The sequence below is a fragment of the Etheostoma spectabile genome, chromosome 12 (genome assembly GCF_008692095.1).
Source record: "Etheostoma spectabile isolate EspeVRDwgs_2016 chromosome 12, UIUC_Espe_1.0, whole genome shotgun sequence".
In the NCBI taxonomy this organism is placed as follows: domain Eukaryota; kingdom Metazoa; phylum Chordata; class Actinopteri; order Perciformes; family Percidae; genus Etheostoma; species Etheostoma spectabile.
This window is the reverse complement of record NC_045744.1, coordinates 11741423-11760425: the sequence shown is the minus strand read 5'-3', so window position 1 is coordinate 11760425 and position 19003 is coordinate 11741423. Positions and strand designations below refer to the sequence as shown.

At 38.1% G+C, this 19003-nt stretch overlaps 1 protein-coding gene across 3 annotated transcripts in view; it reads left to right on the top strand.

Annotated features, from left to right (window-relative positions):
• pde1cb (phosphodiesterase 1C, calmodulin-dependent b) overlaps positions 1-19003 on the top strand; it is a 106713-nt gene that overhangs the window by 12790 nt on the left and 74920 nt on the right. For all 3 annotated transcript variants that reach the window (XR_004334238.1, XR_004334239.1, XM_032530461.1), the window contains exons 2-3: positions 10723-10773; positions 11426-11591. Coding sequence is in view for 1 of the 3 variants with exons in the window: in XM_032530461.1 (XP_032386352.1) it covers positions 10723-10773; positions 11426-11591 (217 nt within the window). In the remaining 2 variants the exon portion in view is untranslated. The remainder of the gene's footprint in view (positions 1-10722; positions 10774-11425; positions 11592-19003) is intronic.

Genomic DNA, 19003 nt, shown 5'->3' with positions numbered 1-19003 from the left:
ATTTGTGTGTCGTCCGCATAACTATGGTAACTTATTTATTGTCAAATACCGAGGGAGTTTTCACCAAAACTGGTACCTTGCCTCAGCTTTACAGATTGTTTCTTTCAGCTTATCTTACAGCTTTCAACCCACCTAGCCCAAACAGCAGTGAGCATAGCATTATGTAATGATGAAGATAGTAGGGCATTTAGAAGTTAAAGAGCCAGATAATTTCCTCAGGAGTTGTAAGAAAATCAAATATCATGATAATCTTTTACCGAATACCTCAATATTGATATTGGGAAAATATTATTGATTGACTATTGGTGCTTTCACAAAATATTTACACAGAGAGTTTTGATAATCATCATTAATGTGGCTATAATGACTAAATGGGTAAAGGCAAATCATAGAACAGCTAGAACAGTCTGGTAAGTTCAGAAAATTGCATATCTTTATGGTAATGCAGCTTTTAAAATCAGGAAAGACATCACTTTATACCTTATTACAGTATTACGATATCCCAAATCTAAGATGATATCTAGTCTCATGACAATATCCACATTATACTAATATAATATTCATCCCTATGGTCAGATACATGACTTCAAATAAATATTCTCTATCTGCTGAATGTGTAAATAAGCAACTGTTTACTTACACTACAAATACTTTTAAAAAAAGTAGCAAAACAATTATTTAATAATGCTGTAATGTTATCAAATTTGTTTTTGTTAGAGACATGTAAGCTGATGTACACAACAGGAAGTGTTCTTTTTTCTATTTCCATGGTCACCAGGTACTGACCCCATTCTGCTCTTGAAATTTATGTCAAGTCAGGGAGTTAAGCCAGCCAAAACCAACGTCTCCATAGTGGTCTGGTCAGTGCCTTCTTACTAAGTGTTGTCTTAGTGCTTTATAATAAGTTTCACCTAGGTTGAACTCTGGGCCATGAGCTCAGTGCTGTTGTTATTGCATATGAGACACAGCAAATACTTGGTCTATGGCACACACCTCCCACCTAAACTTATCTGCATGAAATGGATGTACTCATACAAAGGGGAAAGTATTGGTGTCATGGACGTGATGACACAAAAACAGGAAGAGCAATGCTTTCAGATCATTTCTGGATATCTTTTTAAAAGCATTAAAAGCCCTAAAGGCTTTTATGATTCCACAGAAAATAGACTTTGGATTTTCCGCTTGCTTGGACACATCCTGTTACCTTTCAAAACCTGCCTCGATCACACGTGGCCTATTTCATTCTACCCACAAGCATGGCAGTTGTCATGGTAACCCACAAGTGTCACAATCAATAGCTCACTGGGCCTAAGATTCAGCCTCCACATCATTTTGTTAATCACCTCCTCTGAAGCGTGACTTCTAAGCGCTGCTAGCTCATTGCCTCGCTGGACACCTTGTGTTCACTCCTCTATTAACCTCTGAGCCTGCGCTTAGATTCCAACTGAGGTGTTTAGTGGTGTGTTATGCTTGTAAGCTTTGTTGATGTTGTGAACTCAAGTGGAGAAAACATTTCAACTTTTCAGCTTATCTGCAGGGGTACGGAGCATTCAGGCTTTAGTTGTTTTGTTTTACATGTACGTTTGTACGTATGTTTAAAAAAAAAAATCTTTTACTTGAGCAAATTACTGAAGAAGATTGTGCATTCTTAATTTGTGTCCTTGCCATGGCGAATACACGTTTGGCTTGGTGGCAATTTTGAACAAAGCAAAACTCTATTGGGAATGAATGTTGTTTGTACTAAAAATCTTTGTCTGTTTTTCTTTTCTTAATATCTTGTAGTACAGAGACCATGCTTGACACATGATTATTGATCTTTTCCCTGAGAACTATTTCCCATACAGAACTCTCTCAACTTCTGAAGTGTAAGATTATACATTATTATACATTATTATTATTATTATTATTATTATTATTATTATTACTATTATTATATAAACATCTTTCTACACTACTGAAATAAGTCTATAACATAGATTGACTAAACATTGATACAGGATTATTATTTAAGTTTAATAAGCTATGTCTCACTTTTACCATACATTGTTTATAAGGTGTTAACACTACCTAACATCACACCAATCATCACTGACCTTTTCCTCTATCTTTCATGTGCTGAAAGTTGATACATTCTCTACTTGCAATTTTGTTTCTAGTTTTGCTGGTTGATTTAATATTGCAAACAGAGCTGGGATTTACTGTATGTACAATCATTTCAAACCCTTTTTTTATTTCACCAGGACAGTCCTTAATTCTTATAATCATTGTCAATAGGCTACTGCTTTCCTGGAAGTTGATAGTCTGTTGAAAGCACACAGTGTGTCTCTATTTCACAACAAAAAAAACATCTGTCTGTCATCTACAGTCTTGTTGTGTATCATCCTCCTCTTCCCTAAATATTAGACCGAATACATGAGGAGATGTTGAAGTTTAAAACTGATTGTTGTGAAATTAATGGATTTATGTTACTATAATTAGTACTAGCGGCATGCAGGGCAAAAGGATGGGGGTTTGTTACATCAATGTTTGTAATCCAACTCTCACTCTATTTTTTTCATGCCTTCTCTCTTGTTTGGCATGGATGAAAAAGCAGCTAACATCAGAAGGAGAGTCATACTTCTGTGGGCACAGTGGTGAAGTTCAGATCCACACACAGACTTTATTCTAATCAAAGGGAACATATGTATTCCATGGTGAGATCATGGAGTTGTTTTTCTGTGTTCAAAACATTTTTGTTGTTCTTGCTGAATCCTACATTTCCCATAATCCACCCAACAGCGTCTTTTAGTTAGACCTTTCCTGTCTGGTAAATGCCCACATCTTTCAAACTCGTAAAAATTCTGTTGGATAATGTCTTTTGTTAAAACACATCACAGGCTGAGTGATGAGGCAGTAAACTGCCCTTTCCATGTTAAATTGGTGGATTGCACCTTTAGTATATAGAATAATATAGGCAACAATTGTAATGGATGTTTTTGGATGCTGCTACAGGTTTTTCATTATTAGTGTTGTCTACAGCAGTGAAACAAAGGTATTCTAGGTTGGTTGTGTAACAAACCATGAATCCTAAGCTCTGGGATGATCAAACTAAACAAGTGTTTTAGTTCACAAACAAGAATCTGTTCAACTGAATCTAAACGGGTTCATTCTGATTAAAACTCATTCACTGTGAGGGTAAAAGAAATGTCCGTTGAGCGCTCATTAAATTCATAATTTCCATTTGAAAAAATATATTGCAAAACTTCCTATTCCAGTCCGGTGCAGCAACAAATATTAATGATTGTGTATTCAGACTACAGAGATACCTCTGGGAAAATGGTAACACATCAGCAGCAGAGAAAGTAAGTGAATGTTGTGTGAAAAAGACAATGCTGACAACACTAATGATATAAATTGCAGTCCACTCTGTCAACATTTACCAGACGTTGGTTTCCAAAACAGTGATGATGAAACACAAGGTAGGGACCCCCAATGCCACCTCTCACAGAGGCTTATAGTGCGTTCCGGAAGCCAAAGCTGGGAATGACTTCACACCGGAGTTGAATGCGTTCCATTTACAAGTCGGATTTTCATTGTTTTCATTAGCTCTAACCAGGTTTATTGTTAGCACTGCCAGTTTATAACAATGCATCACGCTGTTTGTTTTCCCAAAAAACAAAGTAGCAACATGTCCACAGATAGAAGATGGACACAACTGTGTGTACAACTGATTTAGTGAGACATAAATAACACAGAAGTGCTTATTACTAGCTTTCACAACTGTGAATGCACGGTGCATCTATTTTGGATTTTTAGCCTTGTATACTCGGTGGTTGCCCAAGTTCCAAGATTGAAAATACGAAGTCAGGATGTGTGTTTCCGACTTTGGCCTCCAAAAATTAAACTTCCGAGTACAAATAAAATGCACTGTAAGGAGTTGAGCTGCGGTCAAAAGAATTTGAAGCCATCCTTATCAGAGCAAAGAGAAAAAGTAGTACAATTTAATTTACATATTTTTGCCAGTATTTCTGCCTTTGACCAAACCTTTGCAATCTAACCTCCTTCATCATCCAACAGTTGCAGATTGTTTAATTCAGGGGTGTTTATCGTTTTTTAATTAAAAGAGCAGGGAGCAGGGACCCTCCCCCCCCCACATATATTGTGTATATATATAAATTAAGTTGCATATTAAACTGGGTGGCCTAAAGTCTTTTTAAATGCCTTTTTGCATAGAATACTAAGCTATTCAAATATCTTAATTAATGTTGGCATGATTTTTAAATTTTGTTTTAATACATGCATGAGTCACAGTGAATCCTTAGGGTGAACTGTATCTGTGGATGGTTACCTTAGTGACAACTTTACCTATAGGCCAGTAGGCAGTGGGGCTTTACATCTGCTAATAATATGTTGGATTCATGTTAAGACTTTTAATTTTGGAACAATAATTTGAAGGCCCTCCTGCATTGACTTTGAGGACCCCCTTGGGGTCCCGGACCCCTGTTGAAGATCCCTGGTTTAATTAAGTATACATAAAAGATCTGTGGACAATCTGAATATTGTTATAAGCCTAAGTCAAACAATATTGCATATATCCATCACAAGGAGGTGATGAAGAGGCTATGTGCTCTGCCAGTGGGAGAGATTTAACGAGGACCACAAACATACACATGCATCTTTAATATCGCCAATGGCCTTTTCTTCTATTCTAAGTCTTTTATCCCACATTAAAACTGGCATGCCCTTTAGCAGAGCATGTCTATCCATTATATTATATTATTATCATGAGGATAAATGTCAACCCACCTTCACGGCACAATGTAGCACAATAAGATGTCCATTGTAAGACTAGAATTATAACTGTAGAGCTACAGACCAACATGATACAGAAAGGTACTATAGAACAACCTCAAGGTCAGTCTTTTCTGCTTCTATGCTGCCTGTAAAGGTTCTGACACTGGCACAAATGGCAATATGCAAGTTCCACGCAAAACACATTAGACTCCAGATCACAAGGACAAAACTAGAAATACAGATACTGGTGCACACATTTAAGGTGGGTGGGAGAGTCTAGATTACATTATTACAGTAACAGAATATTAAAGCATTTTGTCACTGACTTGTCAGAAATAAAAAAAAATAGAATGAAAGGTTCAATATGTAATAAAATGACTGTAATAAATCCAAAAATGCCCCCAGTGCATCATCAGTTATTAAGGAAACATGTTAAGTTGAAATACTATTTTTTCTGACAACAATGCTAATGCAAGTTTTTTCACCTTTTGTAATTTCCCTTCTGTGATGGAATTTCTGTTTGTGTTTTGGCTTGTTTGTTGTTATCAACTGCCCAGTTTGACAGGCAGGTTGTGTTGCCAGATATACCTGTAAAAACGTAAACCCAGCTCGCTACAGCTGAAATGTTAGTACAGCTGTAGTGAGTTGGGTGGAAAAGGACAGCGAGGTTGTGGAATTTATAGCGGTTCCTACTGTAATGCTAAGCCGAAAAAGTATGTTTCTCTGTTGGGTACAGAGCTCTGCGTGAGCACGGGCTTTTATGACTGTCAAATACTGCCAGCAGCTAACATTAGCTACTCCACTGTGCTGTGGCGTAGTATCTGGCAATGTGAGACAAGTGTCTAGCAACATTGTTGTGGCTGCTGCCGTCTCAGCCTGGAAACCTTCGGGAACTTTGAGTTTGGGGAGAAGACTCTCTCCAGTATTTTGAATTTGTACTGCAGTAACTATTTTAAACACTAGCTGTCAGTATTACATATTGCACCTTTAATGAAATTAAGTAAACTATTTTTTGTGATAGACTAATTAAAAATGGTTTTGGGAAATTATGACTCAGACAGCTTTTTATATCAGAGATCTGTAGGGTAGGGTGGAAGAGTATTTTTCTTTCTTATGATCCTCAGGGTTGGTGTCACTTTCATGGTCGACAAAATCCAGACTTACGTCTCATGACCCATCAGGTTTAAGCCTGAACAGCCACAGGTTGTGGAAGCTCTGCGCATGCGAATCTTTATTCATGTCATTCTAATACAATAGCAGCAGTTTCCCCAACATAATTATGTTTTTCTTTGATTTGTGTTGGTAGCTGACCAGTTAGTGAGCAAGCAAGCTAACATTGTCACTATATCATCATATATTTCACATGTCACTTTTTGGATGTTTTAACGGGGCAAAAGGGTTTTGTTGTAACGTTACTAAACGGCACTAAGAGACGGGTGTGGGTGGGGATGGCAAGAGGAATCTCGAGTGCGGTGAGGACCTCTGAAGGCCGATGTTGTGCAGAAGATCTCTCCAGCTGGCCATAATTATCTCAGCTTCACTTTTTTGTAATCTTAACCAGTCTTTTTGGTGCCTAACCCACCTTTTGTCAAGTTAATGTAACTATAAAGACAGCTAAACGCAAGGGGGGGAGAACTTTGGGTTTAGAACTTAAAAGTACAGACTTCCCCAAAAAAAACGCATATCATCTTAATTTATTACTTGAATGTTGAACAAATATCTAATTGGCATAAGAGACATTGCAATGCTCCCAAAGATTCACATCAAAGCATGGTGTTATAATTGTTGTCTCACTAACCTGTCATAACATAAACATTCCCAAATGACTTGACCTTTTATAGGTTTTTTAATGTCTCTTTTATTTGACAGGTAACAGTGTAGTGGCAGACTGAAAATGGCAGAGGAGAAAGGGAGAGAGGGAGAGAGAGAGAGAGAGAGAGAGGAGAGAGAGAGAAGAGAGAGAGAGAGAGAGAGAGAGATAAGACATTGGAACAAAGGTCCCAAGACTGGAATCCCAAACCCAAATGTGAATATGGCTCGTGGTAGAGTTCTGGTTGATGGTCTGAACGACTGAGCAGTCAAACACACTATTTCATTTTTAAACTTTCTCATAATAATGCAGTAATTTTATTACTTTTAATTATTCATTACCACTATGACACATATTAACCTTCAGAGTATCTAACTGTAAAAACATTTATTGACATGCTGTAATGTCTGAGTTTTATGGAGCCAGCATCTAGTGGCTGATAGAGGAACTGCATCTTAACCCTCATGTTGGATCGTGCAGTCAAACGTGGGTTTTGACTTGCTTTTCTCACAATCCTGCAAGCTGGTCTGTCTGATATTTTTCTTGGTCTTCCAGATCTTGCTTTAACTTTCACTGTTCCTGATGACTGCCATTTCTTAATCACATGCCGAAGAGAGGATATTGGCATCTGAAAACGCTTCGCTATCTTCTTATAGCCTTCTCCTGCTTTGTGAGCGTTGTGAGGCAAGGTCAGATGAGTCTGGGCATTTAAAACCTTAAGATTGACATCACCTGGTCTTTCCAGACGATGATTGAGAACAATTCATGACACTGTCAGGTCTCAGTTTTCCAAAAGGGGCGGTGCATGCTATAAACTCTGCAGGGTGCCCAAACCTTTGCAGATGCCATTTTTTTAACATGTTATGTTGAAAGTGTAAATGATGGAAACAAAATCTTTTTTGTGACACATTGTACAAATGTCTAATCTGTCATTTGATGCCTTTTGGAGATTTTTCCATCTTTTCTTCATGCACATTAATACAAATTTTTACCTGGGGTGCCCACATTTTTTATCCCCACTGTAACCCTGTTGAAATAAATAAATCCTTTCAGACATTTTATTCCAATCTGTATGAATCTGAGGTTACGTTGGATAATCAGCAGAGAAATCAGCTAACTTGGACAAATTAATTTCTATTGTGGAATTAAAATTGGCAGTACAGAATATGCAAAAAGAAAAATCACCAGGCTTTTATGGGATTCCCCCTGAATTTTATGCAACTTTTTGGGAACAGCTTGGCCCTTTCCTTCTTGACATGATTAACTTCTCTATTGAAAAGAGTGAATTCTCAAGGGATGTTAACACAGTTTGATTTCCTTACTCCTCAAAAGGGATAAGGATCCTACAGAGAGTTTTAGCTATCGGCCTCTGAGCCTGCTTAACGCTGACATAAAAATCTTTGCAAAGCTCCTAGCTTGCCGTTTAGAGTCTCAAAAAAATCCCAATGTCACTTCTTTCTCTTACAAAAGCCTTTGACAGACTTACATGGCCATTTTCATGGCCAGTCTTAGAGGTGATGGGCTTTGGTAAAACTTTCATTGGTATTATCAAAGCTTTGTATTCTAATCCCTCAGCCCGAGTCTTAACTGGACGCACCTCTTCCTCTCTATTTCCAGTCTCCAGGTCTTCCCGCCAAGGTTGACCCTTGAGTCCCACTATTTGTCCTCTCTCTAGAGCCGTTGGCTCAAGCCATTCGCCAATCGATTAGCGTGTCACCAATATGCATTCGTAGTACATAGCTTCATCTCTCACTATTTGCAGACGATGTTTTGGTATTTTTAGAGAACCCCTCTCAGTCTTTTCCTCACTTTCTATCATTATGCGAGGAGTATGGAAGCTTATCAGGCTTTAAAATTAACTGGTCAAAATCTGCACCACTTCATTTAAATGATTCTGCAACTTAACCATCCCTGCCAACATCCCAATGTTAAGCAGTTTAAATATTTAGGATTGAGGTCTTCCCCTGCTTAAACCAGATTATTAAAAATAACTATTCTGTTGCTGTGAACAGTGTTTTGAAGGATATGAAAAATGGATGGGTCTCCCGATGTAGATTCAAGCTCGTATCTCAGTGGTTAAAATTAATGTTTTACCCAGGGTCAATTTTGTGAGCTCTATGCTACATCTCTCCCCTCTTGCTGGCTTTTGGCATAAATTACACTCAGCAGTATCCATATTTATCTGGAAAGGCAAATGGCTGCGACTTAAAATGTCTATGTTACAGAGGAGGAGAGAGGATGGTGGCCTTTCAGTTCCCAACTTTAAACATTATTTCTGGTCCTTTGTTGTTAAGACCCCTTCTCACTTGGTTTAGCCCAGATGTGTCTGTTTGCTGGCGTACCTTAGAGAGTGCTATGAAAGAGTCGTGGTCACTCCATGACGTTCTCTTTGCCAATATTTCGAACAGACAGCGCGAGCTACGCTTTGGCCCCATCATCTCTCATCTTATCAAAGCTTGGAGATTAGTTAAAATCGCTTGTAACTGGCACACTTTTTCCCCTTTATTCAATAATACAGCACTTTTGATTGGTGCGAGACCAAACAGTTCCTCAGTGGGAACAAAGGGGAGTTAATTGTCTGAAAGACATTTTTGGTGAGGTTGGCTTGTTACCTTTTTCTGACTTGCAAAATGCATTCAGTCGGCCACGTTCCTCTTTTTTCTTTTACCTTCAGTTAAGGTCGGCACTCAAGGCATACTGTGTCCCCTGGCAGAGGACTTTGCCCATTCATCCTATTCAAAAGTTATTTACTGTGCAGTCTAAAAATTGTGGTATGGTATCCAGGCTTCATCAGTTCTTGGTGGCCGCTCTGCCCTTCCTATTGAGAGGATCTGGGTATGCGATTGCCCAGGCCTCGCTCTCGACTGGCATAATGTATGGTCTAACATTCCAGAAGTGTCTCGCAATCCAGATCACCAGCAGATTCACTACAATTTCATACATAGGACATATCTCACCCTCGTGAAAATACATCACATGAAAATAATTAACAGTCCTGTATGCACTTTCTTCCCAATTAATGCTCAAGGTACCTATCTTCATATGTTCTGGGAGTGTTCTCCTAATTGTCTGTTCTGGAACAATATTGCATCCAAAATTTCCACCTTGATTAATGTTACTGTGCCTGTTACTGTTAACATTTTGATTGTGAATGACTTGCCAGTCTTCCAGCTTTCTAAAGCTTAAAAACGTGCTGTTAGCAGGACTCACAGCTGCTAAGAGGATGATTGCAACTTGTCGGAAGCCACCTCATGACTTATCTGTTCGTTCATGGATCCTTTTTTTTTTTGGATGTCACGTACATGGAACATTCAACGGCTTGTGTGGGTGGAGCCCCGGGGAAGACTTTGGAGACTTGGCACAGCATGGCTGAGTCCTTGAAGGCAATGCTGTAGCCTTTTCTTTTGTTTGTGTTGATTGGTCCCTTGTCTTTTGTGTGTGGTGTGTGTGTGTGTGTGTGTGTGTGTGTGTGTGTGTGTGTGTGTGTTTGTGTTGTGTTTGGGTTGTGTGTGTGTGTGTGTGTGTGTGTGTGTGTGTGTGGTGTGTTTCTGCATGTATTGTTTTTCCTCTCTGTGACTTTGTGGCCCTGGGAGGCATTCCTATGCCCCAGTGTGTTGTTTTAACTGTTTGTGAATGTTATTTTAACATTTTTGTTCTGAATATTAAAATTATAATTGATCACAAAAAAAGACTAACATGTGAACTTTGAATACTCAGTGTATTTGTTGTACATGTTAAAATGCCCTTTTTCCAGATATTACAAACAATTTTGAGTAACCTTTAATTCAACACAGAACAAGTCTGTGTAACAACAAAAACATTTGCTAAATATTTAAAGCTATAGTGCACAACTATTTTATATCAATGAATGTCTGTTATGTTCAAGCCATTGCCAAATAAGTTAATACAAAGGGGTAGTGTTGGTGCAAGATCACTGAAGGTTTGCACCGACCGTGTTGTCATTACTTTAAATTCCTCATGGGGGTGACAGAAACTACGCACTAAAGCTTTAAAGTCATTAGTAATTACCAAAGAGTGTGATGTTTTTAAATAGTAGGCTATCACATAAGCATGTTGAGTATGTACAAAACCCACATTTTCTGGCATCATTAGATTCTCTTCTGTTTTTCTTCCTCCAGTGGCGAATGAAGATGGGGAAAGCTCCACCAGACCACAGGCCAGTTTTGCACGTAAGTGTTCTCTCTATAAGTCAGTCTTCATTATTAGTCAGTTCACTAATTTCAGTTATTTCAATTCATCACACCTTTCAGATTAAAGAATACAAGGGTCATTTTACTTTGAGTTAATGAGAGATTAGTTACTATCATGTGTTATTGAAGCAAAACATTTAAATTTAAAACTCAATATTTCCCATACATTATTTTGCTGTGACTGACAATTATCACATTTTATGTCTGATTTTTAAAAAGAAAATGTATTGGGAAATGTATTGGGAACTATTTTCCACCAGAAGTAAAGATTAAAGAGAGGGACAAACCAGGAGCAAGATCAAATGTTCTCTCTAATATATATACACTGTATATATATATATATATACTACTTGTGGTAGTAGCACTACTTGTCCACGGTGTAGTAAATGCTACTAGTAAGTGCTAGTGAAGATAAACTAGCATTGACAACATACATCCACATGGGGGCAGCATTACAAAGGCATAGCATTTTCTTACTCTGCGAGATCCTGAAAGCCATTCAGTGGAGATTTAACAATTTGTTTATTGTTATATAATGGACACAAACAAATACAATCTTGGTTCATGGCATTATACAAAATAACTGAAACACCACTAAGGATTTTATTTTTTATCTTTTTATTTTTTGCAGGCTCAAAGTCCCAGAGTGCTTTGTGGAACGCCATCACGGCAGGGATGGGGATCAAAGGCAAAGAGCAGAAAGCCCCCCCGAATGACACACGGAGTCCTGAAGAGATTCTGGCTGATGATCTTCCTGCAGCAGATGAGCCAGATGCCACAGAGAAAACAGCCATCAGGTTTGCTGCTGCCAGGCTGCCTTAGAATAAAAAAAAATAAAAAAATTATTTATTTGTTAATTATTATGGATTAAATCTTGTGTCAGGCTGCAATTGGTACATTGACAGCTATGCCCAGCTCATTATTTTACACAGGTGTAATTTCCTTATTGTCAATATTCCTTTTAACATATAGGGAGGACACAAGGTATACCATTCTGCATTGTGTATTCATTTGGTAATTTTGTACTTTGATTAATGTACACTTTACCATTAAGTTTGCAATATTTGAAGTAGTTCCTGGATAATCTTCCTTTTGACATTTAACATTCTTCTTCATTCTTTAACACACGCACGCATGCACACACTTGTGCACACACACCACACAGTGCTAATTGCTGTGTTTGGCTGCTGACCTCAAGGGACGTGGGCAAGATTGATTCCACCTTGACAATAAGGACTTCAAACCACGATTAACATAATTTGTTGTCACTTTTAGAACAGTGACTGTCTTTTAATGCCTGATTCCAATTAACCTTGATGGCTCTGGAGACTGTTACAAATGCCGCAGGTGGCGAGAAGGGAGCATTTGTAAGAAGAGCCTAAAAATGCACCTTGTGCGCGATTACAAGGTTTTGATTGTATGCAAAATAGACATGGCAAGCTGATTTGAAGGGAATGCTTTTTCCCTCCAATGATCAAGCATTCACAGATATTTATAATTTATGGGGTGTTTCGTATAATATTGTGGAAATTCCATTTGACTGTTGTCTCATGTTTTACTCTACTTTTCTGCAAAGTCTCACTGCAATAACATAATCATTTTCCCTGGTACTTCTGCATGCTATTTCAAATTAAAACACTGTTGTTCTTTGCCATAGTCTTCCCCCAGAATACAGGATTTTTTCCAGAGTAGGGTGGTGACAAGGATAAAGTGATTTTCCACTTGACTGGCCTGTACCTTCATTTAAAAGCTACAGCCTAGATTTTTAAAGAAAAATATAGTCAGCGCAGGGCAGCTTAAAGCACTCTCACTTTCCACAGAGGAAACAGTTCATTTGTCCTTAGAGACAGTAACTTATTTCAGTGTCATACTCTATTAAAACATAGCTTTAGCTTTAATCGCTCTGGGAAACAAATGCAAAGCACAAGCCAAATGCTGCTAAATTTACGAGACTGAACAATTTGCATTTTTCTTCTGGCCTGCAAGGGAATGATTAATTTCAGTAGCTCTAACAATTTAGTAAAAGTACAATATGCCAAAATATACCCTTGCTGCCAATTTCCATCCTTGTCGCATATGACACAAAACCACAAACATTATATGTCACGTTTAATATCTCCAGATCAATCCAGTGTAGAGACTTATTTTTTGGGTTTAGAAGCAGATAAATCCGCCGTTTTAAAGAGACCACGATGCAATTGTTATACTTTTTTAAATCATCGTGGAATTACAGTGTTGTTGTAACATAAATAAATCATTATGAATCCAAAAATCAACTTGCAACTTCCTCACTGTAGCTCTAGCTGATTAGGCGAGAGCTTGCCCTTTCTAGAGACCTCTTCTGTGTCTTCATAGCCTTTCCAGAAGCTTAGAAATCCAGCCGTGAACATGGGGACTTTTCGGAGACACAGTTCCAGAGCGATAGCTCTACAATTGAATGGCTATTTTCTGTGTTTCGTACTAAACAGCAATTATTTTTTGTTAGCCAGCAGCCATAATTGTTTGGGGATATTTTGACTGACAGCTTTGTTGACCAATCACATGAAGTGATGTGCTCAAAGAGTTTGCTCAGAGAGAGACCAAGGCTTTGTTTGTGTATTGGGGGATACAGAGATCTGGATGAAAGGCAGAAAGAAGCCTGGAGGCTGGAATTAGTGTGATTTGGCTTACTGATGTCAAATAGCAGACAGATAATGCATTGAAGACACAATCCCCCCACAATCCTCCCCTCTCCCACATCCTGTCTGTCAGCTATTATAAACCTGGAAGCAACACAACTTCCTAAAATTCAACAGCAATTAAGCAGAATTCCTCCTCAAAGGCTCCAAATCCACACTCAGCAAAATCAATAACCCCACACTCACCCTCGATGGCACCATTGTCTCCCCATCCCCCCAGGCCCGCAACCTTGGCGTAATCTTTGATTCCACCCTCTCCCTTGAGCCCCACATCCGCCATGTCATTAAAACCTCCTTCTTTCACCTCCACAACATCGCCAAAATTAGACCCTCTCACACCCCCCGCTGCTGAAAGACTCATTCACGCCTTCATCTCTTGGACTACTGCAACTCAATTCTCCTTGACATCAGCTCTACCAACATTCACCGACTCCAACTGGTCCAGAACGCCTTCCGAGTCATCAGCCGCAATAAATCCTCCAGTCGTTAAACAACTCCACTGGCTTCCCATCTCCCACCGGATCACCTACAAAACCCTGATCCTTACCTACAAAGCCCTCCACTATCTGGCTCCCTCATACCTCACTGGCCTCCTCTCCCCCTGCCAACCCTCACAGTCACTCAGAGCCACCTCAGCCGGTCTCCTATCAATCCAACCAAAGTCCAACCTCCACAGCTTTGGGGAAAGAGCCTTCTCCAGGTCAGCTCCCAGGCTCTGGAACTCCCTCCCCCTAGAGATCCGCACCTCTGAGTCCTTCATCATCTTCCAGTCCCGCCTCAAAACCCATCTCTTCACCTCTGCCTACCCGTTGCCCCACGCCCCCCTCCCTTTTCATCTATGCCTGAATCTTGTTTTTTTTTTATTTTTCTTTGTTTTATTCTGTTTTGTTTGTTCAGTTTTGTTTTGTTTTATTTGGATTTGCTTGGTTTTTGTTTTCTAACTTGCCCTATAAAGCAACTTTGAGTCTATGAAAAGCACTATATAAATTCAATTTATTTTATTAATAACTAATTTTTTGGGTAAAAGTGTATGGACTTCAAAAGACCTAAATAGTTTTATTTATTTTTTAGTTACAGAGTTCATTTCTATTTCCCATGATTGCCAACACCTAGAAGAACACTTTTCAAAAGCCAAAAGGAACTGCCATTATTGTTCTCTGTGTGATTTCAATAACAATCAATGCATGACTACGGAGCCCCCGGGGTCAGCAGAGAAAAAAAAACTAATCCGTGTCCTCCATTTTATAAACATTCCGCACAGATTTATTGTTTGTATAAACTCATTTTCATCAACAAGAGCCGTTCTCCAACTTGGAGAAATAACGTTGGTCTCTACAAGCCGGTGAGAGGGCAGTAAGACGAGTACTTAGGGGCCGTCTACAAACTACATCTCCAAACAGAGATACAACAACAATATTTATTCATTTAATGATTAAATAAGGTGTCTCCAAACCTACCTCAATTATAACTTCTCTCCTGCTAGTTGTACTACAACACTTATTTTAAAAAAATAAGCATGTTCATAATTTTGGGGAATTATTTTGCCAAATGTTTTTAACATGTGTCATATTTACAGAAAGACTGTGGGTGAGTTTGGGGTTTAGGTAACTGAAGGATCCAAAATTTCAACTACTGCCACGATGGTAATTGTACACAAACTGCATATAAGAGAACATTAACCCTTTAAGTGTGTGCACATATACATATACAATGTACAATTACCATCGTGGCAGTAGTTGAAATTTTGGATCCTTCAGTTACCTAATGTGTATATATATCATATATAACATATATACATATGTAATATATATATATACATATGTATTTATATGTATGTATATATATCTATATATGTATATATATGTATGTGTATATATATGTATATATTATATATATGTACATGTATATTATATACACGCACGCGCAGACACACAGAAACTTCTCTGGAGTATTTTGTGAGACAATTCTCTATGTAATTATAACATCTTTCTTGCAACAAATATTCCCTAAAATTATCCATATGATTATTTTTGAAAACTACGTGTTGTAGTACAACCAGGGGCTTCTATGTGTGAAGCAGTTTTGGAGACATGACTTTCTGTAATTTTGACATATTATAAATTGTTTTGGCAAAGAATCTTCCCCAAAATTATAAATATGCTTATTTTTAAGTTTGTATGTAATTGCTGTAGTACAACTAGCAGGAGACATGTTATAATTGAGGTATGTTTGGAGACACTACCTTATTTAATCATTTAATTGATAAATATTTTTAGTGTTGGAGTTTGTAGACGGCCCCTAAGCACTCGTCTTACTCTGCCTGCTCGTAGAGACCAATGTTATTTATCCAAATTGGAAGACGGGTCATTTTGATGAAAATGAGTTTGAAGCTTGTTGTTAACCTTACACGTTAGGAAAGATTAGTCGTTTGTGATTTAAAAACCTTTCGCTACAGAGTAATTGATTCCAGAAGTTCAAATCGGTGAATATCTTTCTAACTTTGCTCACATTTATAAAACCGAGGGAGTGGATTATGAATCCGTGTGAACAGTTAATAAAACAGAGGAACCCCAGGAGGCTCTGTACATAACAGGGTTGAGGTTATACAAGCATTATTACACAAGGAGACCAGGTGAACAAAAGATGGAAAAAAAGAGCTTAGAGGGGGGACTTCTGAGGGGAGTCATTTGACTTATGAAAATTTATCAACAAATGTGGCTTCTAAAAATAGCTTAGTTCAGCTTTTTTGATTTGTTGCATCCATTCAAAATGATTCATCGCATTAGGTCAAGGAAGTCTTCAGCAAGGCCAGGTGGTTAATAGAGGGCCCACCCACAGGGAGTAGTGGGGATAAACACTTGAATGACAGATGGCAAGATTATGGCACATGAAGGTTAAATGACTAAGGAACTAGCAGTAGGCCTAATCCATAAAATGATACAAACAGCATGTCACCTCCGAGGCCAGAGCTGGCTGTTATCCTCCAGGCGATGATAATTAGATTTTATTGGCTAACTGAGAGGGACCATGTTAAGTGTAGCAGGGAGGATGAAAGTAAGTGATTTAAAACACAGCAGTCCTTAACTGGGCTTGAATGAAGATAAAAGTGATTGTGAAACTATGAAAATGACAACATTTTGCATATTGTATTTTTTATATCCATTGCACCATTTTAATTAAGCTCAACAGTCCATTTCCCCGCAAGTATAGCTCATTTATATGCTTTGTTGGCTGCAGTTTTCCACTTAACAAAGTTACCATATTATCTTTTTACCTTTTTTCTCCACCTTCAGATCAGCTGAATGGCTGCCTAACACTCCAGCTACATAGCAGCTGCTGGAATTGTTCATGATTAGAGCTGCTGCTACAACACAATAGAGTACATGCTTAGTCACACAGTGAGGGACAGAAAACAATATGGAGCCATTAGTGTATAAACACGCTGACTCATCTGTGTGGCTGGTGCCATGCTGTTGTTTCTGCTCATTAAAAATGCCTTATGCATTTTAAAGCACTTGCTAGCTGTATAGGGGTTTCACGCAGAAGATGAAACCAGAGATATTTTTGAATGGCATTGTGTATGAAAACGTCATTGTTTTCCCAAAGTCACTCACAATTTGTCACACACATTTATGTTGCTATTGTAATTTTACTAGTTACTTTGCTGTAGATATAATTTATAACTCTTATGTTTTACTGCTTTCTAAATATAATTTGTGTACACATAACCTTAGTTCACCAATTAAATTTGTATGTGATATTAACAGTGGTTAACTTCATCTTGACCCTTTCCATTAGGTGCAATAGCATGCAAATGCTGTTTAAATTGTCTCCATTCTGCTTGCTGATGAATCAGATTTACATTTTAATGGTCGTATCACCATGTGAATTGAATACAGTATCTTCACCATCATTTTCATCATCAGTGTTTTTCATCCGGTTTGACTGGTTTGATTGATTGATTTTTGTTTCCATTCAAAATTGCAGCTCTGCTGTCACAGCCAAACCTTTAAAGGGGTAAAATGCAGTACAAAAGCCATTAAAGTTATTTCCATTCTGGTCCCAGGAGAAGGGGAAGTGAAATGTTTTGGGCAGAGGATAAGTTATTACTCATTAGTCAAAATTACCTTTTTATTAGAGACTAAATTTCCGTGTAAATTTTCCCCTAGTAAATGTGGTTGTGATTTCAAGGTAGTTTTATTTTATTTTAATTATTTTTTTGAATTTTATAATCAACTTTTTGTATACCATGTATTGACGTAATAGGACAGTGGTCTGGCTCAACGGATGTGCATTGCTGGGATAAAGCCTGACAACATCCGGTATGTGAAAGAGAAAGATTTGGTTGTCCCTCCTCTCTCGCTTTCTCTGCTATTGGGTTTTAGTGCTGCCTAGGAGGCTTGTCATTGGTTTGAAGAAATACAAACAAGTCAGAGTGTTTTTCCCCTATCCCAGAATAGATTGGCAGTGCAGACCATACTCCAGCTCCAACTGTGTGGCAATACGTCTGGCAATGCTAGACTAGGAATATTGTGATTTCAAAGCACTAAAAAAAAGTAAATCAATTGATGCATATAAACTTAATGATAAGTGATGATTGATGGAGACAGATGAAGAATCCATTTTTGTTAATATTATTTTTTTGTGACACCTGGTAAAATTTGATTTAAATATAGATATTTTGCCAGCAAGAATAATATTTTTTTTCTTGAAATGCTTGAAATTCAAACAAACCTATGGGATAAATCATGAAGCGAGCATGTGATTATTTTTGTTCATTTGAAGTTTAACTGGTGCCCTTTTAGTTACATGATCACATTGTGCCCTTTTCTAAAGTTGTTAAATGGCTCTTGATACCCCCAACTCCTAAAATGTCCAAAACAGTAGTGGATGGAAACATTTGCATTTATTAACATTTTCTATTGCTGACTTTCTGATAATTTGGTTACAATTGGGATTTTGGGACTACATTGGGATGGAAACTTGGCTAGTTTCTGTTTGACTTGATTATCGAAAAGAAAAATGTTAAAAATAAATTCATCACAAATAACTGAAGAGAGCTAAAGCCAAAGAAACCATGTAAGAGAACAGGTTATCAAATGGTGACTAGGGAAAAAAATATGTATTTGTTGCAAATTTCCAGTGTTTTTAAGAGTACAAAAGAGCCAGTACAGGTATCATTCAGTGAGTGAAATTTACACAGTGATGTACACATGCAGCTGAAACTCAAAAACATTCTTCTGTGGTCAGCTGTGTGTTTTATCTACTGGTTAATTGGATGCTTTGTGGCGCTGTGAACTTTGCAGTTGATTAAGGCTGCTATCTCCATCGCAGTTTTGGAGGCTGACCCGCAGGTTCAGAGACCCCCACTGACATCCCCTGTGCAGCAACAAACTCCATCACTAGCCTCACTAGCCGGCTAATGAGTCTCTGCTGGCCAGTGAGACTGGAAGCACATGTGCAAATGGCAGAGCTATTCTTAAAAATGATTGAGGCATGACCTCACAGTTCTGATGTTAAAGAGCTGGATC